The following is an 8,291-nucleotide window of genomic DNA, read 5'->3' as shown; positions in this document are numbered from 1 at the left end:
TTAACCAGGAAGATCGGTTTTGAGGCCGTCATGAGGATACGCTGCACCAAAGGTCCGTTGGGACAAGAGCTGTCGCTTGGTCGAGCATTATCCCCCTTACTGCTTTTTTGTTATTATTCATCTTATCATGAATTCTGCATCATTGTTTTAATTGTGATTTATTTAAATAATTTTGATGCAGTATTTATAAACAATACTTACACAGCATTCAAATGTTCTGCATGGATATTTGACCTTAAAGTTTGAACTCCTGTCTGTCGCTTTTCAAGAAAATATAATTTCTCTAGGACATTTTTGTTGTTGTTTTGGGCTTATTGTTTTGCAGTTGAGTTTGGTGTCCAGATTGATTGACTTTTGTCTCTTTTTGCAGGTCTGTCCATCCACACGTTCCACGGAAACTTCTTTGTGCGCTCAACAGATCTGTTGTCCCTTCCCAACGTGAACCCAGACGCTGGCTTTGCAGTTCAGATGTCCATTGAGGAAAACCTGGACGACATGCAACTCGTCTCTTTCCAGGCGGCGCTGCTTTACACATCCAGCAAAGGTGTACACATACACACATACATACATACATACATACATACACACATGCATGCATACATACATACATACACACAGCCAAAACTGTTGAGTGAAAACTAGAAATAATCATTTCTGTCTCTTTTGTTTAAATAACATATGTTTTCTTACAGGAGAGAGGAGGATCCGTGTCCACACTCTGTGTCTTCCTGTGGTCAACTCTTTGGCAGACATCTTTGCTGGGGCTGATGTTCAGGCCATCACGGGACTGCTGGCTTGCATGGGTATATACCACACCATCTAACACATTTTTGAAATCCCCTATAGACTTGTTTTAAGACAGAAAAATAATGTGCTTTTAAGTTCCATTATCCACTTACAAATATTACACCTACCTCTTCTCCCTCATTCAAAAGTCTAGCATCTATGAATATAAAAATATTGATAATTTCAAAAGTTAAACCATTTAGACACAAGATGCTTTTACTTCACTGAAAAGTCCATTCTCCCTGTATGTGCACTGGAGGTTTCAAGTTTCCACATCACACTTGTGTAAGTTATATAATGCACCATGATTGGTTTAACAACTATTTGGTAAGTCACAAAATCCTGCTCATATGTTCACATCTTTAACTCTGATTTAAGAATCTGCCTTCAGCAGATGAATGTGAAAACATTCTTCTCGTATTAGAGTTGGGCCATCACTGTGCAGAGTGATGTATGTGCAAACATCCAAGTGAAGTAACGATAACCAAACGTGTGTGTGTGTGTGTGTGTGTGTGTGTGTGAGAGAGAAAATGCCTAAACTTGGATTTGAATGACACGCATCACTCTGAAATAATTTTTCTTTGTTGCGGTAAATAGTGCTTCGATTGGCCACATACTAAATCACTGCAGGGTTTTCCTCCACTACTCTGTCATTAGCACTGACAGATGGAGATGAGTGGCGACAGCTGTGGTTACCTCGCAACCATCGCATACTGAGCAGTCAAATCTGTCCTGGCTCATTTCACATTCAGTTAGATAACTGACGCTGATATTTTGCTTTCTTCAAAATATGGCACAGAATGAACTACCACTGTTGGTTTGCCTTTTACTGATGTTCTAAACTGCTCTTTATTGTATGCAGTGCTAAAAGTTAAAGTTGCATTGACATAAAAGAAATCCATTTACTATTAATGTGTCTTAAAATGATCAGAAATTCTGAAATCACATTTTGTCAAACTTATCTTAATAAACTTTCATGCTCAGGTTTATTTATTAAATGTTTTGGGTTCTTACATGGCATAAGGTTTAGGCTGCATTTAAAAAAAAAATAAATAAATAAATGCTATTTACAATTGAAGCAAATCTCAAAGGGCTACAAAGTCCAACCATTCATACCATCACAGATTATTTTCCTCTAGACCGTTCACCACATGGTTAGAATTCATTTTAAAGATTAATCCAAACTGGCAACCTCACAAGTTTGTACAGAGCAGTGTTCAACCTGTAAATACTTCACAACATCTCCCTCCCTTAACATACAGTAAGTAACAGAATTGTCTTTTTATGTCTCACCTAAAGTCATTATATGTAGAATGTGTATGTTATCATACCATCTCTCAGAATATTCTCCGTTATTGTTTTGAGAAAAAGTAGATGTATACCTTTTACATACAATACAAAACTGGTGAGGTCAATGTGTTTATGTGGGTTTTGCTACTACTACAGGGGGCTGTCAAAATCAGAAATGTTAAAATCGTATGCATAGAGGCTTGAAAGAATGAGATTCCGACTCCTCCTGCTGACAACTGCAGATGTTTCCCCCTCTCTCCAGCTGTGGACCGCTCGGTGACGGCCAGTCTGAGTGATGCCAGAGATGCGATGACCAACGCTGCCATTGACTCGCTATCGTCATACCGGCAGTCTGTGTTGACCATCCAACAGCCTGGCCTGTTGGCCCCGGCCTGCCTCAGACTCTTTCCCCTCTTCATCCTGGCCCTGCTCAAACAGGTTGGCTTTTGTTATGTTTGCTTATTTACTATATTAATAAACACTAAAACACAGTGGGGAGACCTCTTATAGTGATCACGTCTGTCCAGGTAAAATTCACAATAAGTGGATGATTATTATATACAAATAGTTATATTTCTTTTTCTTTATTTCTCATGCAGATTTCCATCTAATTGACAAATGTATAGTTATTACAGGAATACAAAGTAATGAAACGGACAGCTTTGTTATTTACTGGATTTTGACTGTTTCAAAATACAGTGCAGCTTTTCAAGTTACTGTACAAATTCAGTTACTGCACTATGTATAATTCAAATACACTATACAGTAATGTATATAAAATATAGCATACTGCAGTTTCAATAGCCTGTAGCCTAAAAAGGTATTGTGCTGTTACAGAAACATCAAATAGGTTACTCAGTCACAGCTTGGCGGTTTCAGTGCATTTCTAAATTTTTAAACAGGCCTGAAAACTGTTTGCTATCAATGCCAAACTGGTTGCAGAGTTTGAAAACAAATATATTTATAAAATACTTTTTTCAATATGTTATTGATAAAAAGACCCCAAATTAACACTAAGTGGACTGCTTGATCACAATAAGCGAATTATTTAAACATAATTTGTATAGGAATGATTCTGTCCCAAGATTATTTGATCCATATAAGCGGTTGATGACTGGCTTTGTAAACTGACCCATCGAGCCGTTAATGATCCAGTTTCATGCGTTTGTGTGTGCACCCCGCAGAAAGCCTTCCGAACGGGCACCAGTACCAGGCTGGATGACCGGGTCTTTGCAATGTGTCAGCTGAAGTACCAGCCGCTGGCTTACACCATGCTGATGATCCACCCTGCTCTGTACCGTATTGATGATCTGACTGATGAGGTGAAGAGGATGAAATTTCCCATTTGTGCCTGCACTACTCAGTTAGTGCAGAGAGATTTCTGAAAGAAGTTTTTAGAAGAAGCCAAAGAGATGTGATTTATTATTTAATGTTTATGATTAATATTACACAGTTGAAGTAAAAAATTAATTTTTTTTGTACAGGAATTTGTGGAAAACACTGTTTTGGTAGGGAAGTTACCAAAAAAAGGAAGCTGCAAAAAATATATCCCTGAGTAATCTTTTTTTGTAAGTTTGTAAGTTTTTTTTTTTTTTTTCCATCTGTTTCCTACATCCTCAGGGAGCTTTGAACATCAACGAGCGGACAATCCCTCAGCCCAGACTGCTGCAGCTGTCTGTGGAGAAACTCAGCAGGGAGGGAGCTTTCCTCATGGATGCTGGAACGGTACAAAGCTTTCAGCCCTGCTTTTAGCACTCATAACAAGCTAACAGAAATACAAAGCTGGTGTCTCAAACTTGGCTGAATCCTGAGGAAATATCTAACTTGAGATTGCACTCAGGGTCTGTCTCATTTAATGATTCACTACATTTTCCCAAAGTATTTTTATCAACAGCCCCAAAAATGCTTTTGATATAGCTTCTCTCTGTAGATGTGGGTTATAGTATGATGGACAATGGCTTTAATAATCAACCTCTCTGCAACATGTTACATAATTTGCCCAGTTATTCAGTATGGCTTTTAATTAAAACATCCTCACAAGCTTTGGTTTTTATCTCTTATATTTCGAGCCCCGAGTAATGAGGTATGCAACTGTTTTATTTATTTGTGAGTGTATTTATTGTAAACCTTATACTGTTCCAAAAGGTTATGTACCTGTGGATCGGACGGAACTGCCACCCCAACTTCCTCACACAAGTCCTAGGAGTTCCCAGCTATGCTGCTGTGCCTGATAACCTGGTAGGAAACCTAATGTTGCATCAGCCGTACCTATAAAACACTGTTTCCACCTGCTATCACTGTTCACTCCTTAACTTTGCCTCAAACCTGGCAAAATGGTCACATTTGCCCATCCAGTACAGCTACAGTTTGACTAAATGCATCCTCCCCCCTCGATGATGAAAACTTGACTGTCCCTCTCCTCACAGTATCTGCTCCCAGAGCTGGACACTGCCGAGTCCCAGAGAACCAGAGCTTTTATTGGTTGGCTGAGGGATCAGAGACCGTTCTTTCCATCCCTGCATGTCGTCAGGTGGGCAACAGACAACATCCTGTATAAGAGAGTAAAGAATCAAGGAGCGAGAGTGTGCGCTTGAATTCCCATTGTCAGCACTTTGAAATGAATGAGCAACTAAAACTGACATCTTTTGACTCGTTTTCTTTTTTTTCCCTCTCTCTCATTTGAATCTAAGGGACGAGAGCCAGCTGAAAGCCACTTTTATGCAGAACATGATCGAGGACCGAACAGAGTCGGCCCTGTCATACTACGAGTTCCTGCTTCACCTCCAACAGCAAATTTCCAAATAATCTCCAGTGGGACTGGTGGCAATGTGAGGATGTGCATCAGCGTATGTGTGTGTATCTGTATGTATAGTGTGTGTGTGTGTGTCTGAAAGCAGTGGGAGGCAGACTGAAGGAATGGCTCATGCTGCATCTCCAGGTGTGGTTCACCATCTCTCTGAGGAAAAGCTTCTGAACTGAACTGGTGCGAAGCGTCACTTAAATCAAACTCGGTGACAGACAGTGTGAGAACGGATAGTGACAAAGAATCAATTGTTATGCTTATTTAGCACTTTTTACCCAGCTGAAGCAGTGTGTTGGAAGAAAAAAAAATTACGATAATGTATGTAAATGATTGGATGAATCAGTGTTTATTCTCATAGAACAATGTTATCTTACTGAGGTATCGTTCAGATACAGTCCAGGCAAATGGATGTGTGAAGTGTTTTTGTTCAAAAAGCACAGTTGTCTTTACTAAAACAAGTCAAACATATGTGATTGTGTATGCTTACGGATAGGCTTATGAGGATATTTGGTATGTTTGCGCTCAAAGACTGTTATTGGGTGTCACCAGGAGTGTTTGCAACAACAACACCTGAGCTCTAGCAACACTCTTAATATCGTACCTGAAGGACAGAACGTGTGCTTTTTATTTCTCAGTCATTATAATTGTGTGTCGAACAAATCTGTTTAGGCTCTGTTGTAAAAGGCAGAAATGTTAAAGGTGTTTGAAGGGCGGCTCGACCTCGACCTCGCCGTTGTCGCTGCCTTGAATACTTGGACTCTGCAGTGGAAAGTCGTTTTCCTGATCTGTCCTTCGGAAACTCATCTTTTTTGTGTCCGGACATTCAGAACAACTGTGACGACATCACTGTTCTGTTTGTTTATTTCTTCTTTTATTTTCTTTCTGATAATCTAATAATTTATGAGACTCCCAATCTGATTAAATTCTATAATTGCCTTGTATGGGAACTCACTTTTTATTATTAAACCTCTGTTCAAATACAAACTCTATATATGAAATATTTTAATATAATAGGATATGGGAAATTTTAACACAGACATAACAAAGCCATTGTGATCTTTTAATCATGCTTATTGATACTTGTATATTGAAAAGAATGCATTATATAAAGGTGAAGAAATGCTGATGATTTTAGTATAAACATTAAGGTGAAATGACGCTAAGAGAATAAAATCTTTGGGACTTTTTAAATGTAGTTGTGTTTTGGCGGGTGTTTGTTCAGTGACGACAAACGCTACAAAACTGAATATGGACCAATATAGTCAATTTTTCTCTTGACTGAGCGTGAATTGAAGGTTTTTGATTTGGTCTGATTTCATACAGTTTGTAATCTAAATATAAACAAATGTATTTAGGGAGAGACAAATATGTTTTGGTCTTCATGCACAAAATTGTCTTTCATAAAAAAAATATATATATATGAAAATAAAAATAGCCTGTGTTTATTACCAGAGGTTTGTACAGATTAATCTGCAGTGGTGTGGACTCACGTCACATCACTTGGACATAAGTCTTTAATCAAATACCGGTAGACTTACAACTCAAACTAACCAATGATTTGTGACTTCACCAGTCCACAAGAGATGGAATGTATGGACTTCCTAAACAACCTGACTCCACTTGGACTTTTTGATATCCTCCCTAATCCCCAAGATTAAAATGTTATTAAAACATTTTAAATTATTAAAATTGTGCAGGATATCAACTTCTTGTTTTCCTGACAAAAGATATGCTTTGAATCAATTCAGTCAAGGCGCGTTTGGCTGTGCCAACCAGCAGACAAAAACCAGATTATATTCCTCAGATTATACAAAACATCAGGTCAGAAATAACAAATTATAATTGTGACACAAATAACAGACCAAGGCTTATCTGATCATTTTGCTTGAGTTAATTTGAAATTAATACATATTTTAAAAGCATTCATTATCTCGGTAAATTAACTGTTGCTGCACAATAACTTGTTTAGGACTTGGACTTGACTTGAGACTTACTTTTCATTAGCAAAACAACTGCTTTGTCCCACCTCTGGTAAATTGTGAACCACAGCAGTTCCAGGTAGAGAAAAAAAAACCCATAGATACAGTTTTTAACAATCAGTATTTTCCCAGCCCCATCAGCCACAACCATGTGCATATTTTTAAATCCTAGTTACTGCAAAACAAAGTTAATTTTAAAGACCATGATAGTTTTACATTTTATCATTGTTTAACTGTACCTTTAAGTGACACACCTGGACCCTGGAAAATAAATATTAAATACATACGTTAAACATATTTGATCAAAATTGTTGCTATTTGTAACTATTAAAGGCCAGTAACATATTTATTATGAATTCTGTTTTTATATCCAAAGGGCAGGATTATATAAAGTTGCGTCCTATCAAACTGGAACAATGTCAACTTTACTTTCAGGTGACCTTTAATAAACTGGCTGCATTGCTTTAATATAAATTCTACTTCTAGGTGAAGTGAATCCAAAGTAATGCTGTTGTTTTAATTCTAATTGTATACAATGCCTCTCATTTGCTTTAAAACAGAAACTTTAGTACAAAACAGAGCGGGATGTTCTTATAAATCTGATTGTTGAGGATAAGTCCCCGTCCCCACTGCTCTGCAGGGTAGTCTGAGCATTGGCAGTAACAGACGATATTTACTAACCTTATCAGGACACTGTTTGATTTTAAAGTTCTTTGCTGTTTAAACTTAAATTCCATGTCTCTGTAGTTCAGGTACAATGAGTGTAATGGTGTGTTTTAATTCAGGCTTTGTCAGATCTAGATCAGGCATCTGTTTTCTACCTCAGCATGAATATATATATGATATTGTATGACTGGACCTGCCAAACTACTGGCACCAGACTTATTTTTTTTGTGCTGTAGGCTTAAAACCAGTGTCTGCAGTTTGACAGATGAAAGCCATCACTGTGCTCTCTGCTGCATGAAATGACTGCAGTTTTTATGATTGTGTACATTTTGTATTAATCCGAACAGAACCACAGTGCTTATGGAAATTTCTCAAATGTATACTTTCTGGTTTGCTCATTCTTCTGTAATAGTAAACTGAATATCTTTGGGTTTTGAGCTTTTGACATCTGATGGTGTCACCAAGGACTGTGGGAAACTGTGGTGGGCATTTCGCGCTGTTTTCTGACATTATACAAACCAAATGATTGATTGATTACTTCAGAAAGTAATCTGTAGATTAAACCAAAATGAAAATAATCATTAGTTGCAGCTCTAATTATGGCTACACGTTCTTCTTTTATGAATATAATTTTACATGTGGCAAATGCCATATTTTTTAGGGTGGTCCCTCGCCAAGCCTAGGCACCCAATATCAAATCAATAGGAGGGAACCCCTATTTTATTTTCACCCTTTTTCCCCTGCAAGTCAGCGTTGAGGGCTCTATA

The 8,291-nt window shown here is 37.8% G+C and overlaps 1 protein-coding gene across 1 annotated transcript in view; it reads left to right on the top strand.

Moving 5' to 3' along the window:
- The window catches only part of sec24a (SEC24 homolog A, COPII coat complex component), a 22,820-nt gene extending 16,746 nt beyond the window's left edge, over window positions 1-6,074 (top strand). The window contains exons 19-24 of the mRNA XM_046038944.1: window positions 2,339-2,514; window positions 3,261-3,398; window positions 3,697-3,801; window positions 4,222-4,314; window positions 4,503-4,606; window positions 4,767-6,074. Coding sequence (XP_045894900.1) covers window positions 2,339-2,514; window positions 3,261-3,398; window positions 3,697-3,801; window positions 4,222-4,314; window positions 4,503-4,606; window positions 4,767-4,881 — 731 coding nt within the window. The 3' untranslated portion in view covers window positions 4,882-6,074. The remainder of the gene's footprint in view (window positions 1-2,338; window positions 2,515-3,260; window positions 3,399-3,696; window positions 3,802-4,221; window positions 4,315-4,502; window positions 4,607-4,766) is intronic.
- The last annotated feature ends 2,217 nt before the right edge of the window (window positions 6,075-8,291 follow it).

Source organism: Micropterus dolomieu, linkage group LG23 (assembly GCF_021292245.1).
Source record: "Micropterus dolomieu isolate WLL.071019.BEF.003 ecotype Adirondacks linkage group LG23, ASM2129224v1, whole genome shotgun sequence".
Lineage (NCBI taxonomy): Eukaryota > Metazoa > Chordata > Actinopteri > Centrarchiformes > Centrarchidae > Micropterus > Micropterus dolomieu.
This window is presented reverse-complemented; position numbering and strand designations above follow the sequence as displayed.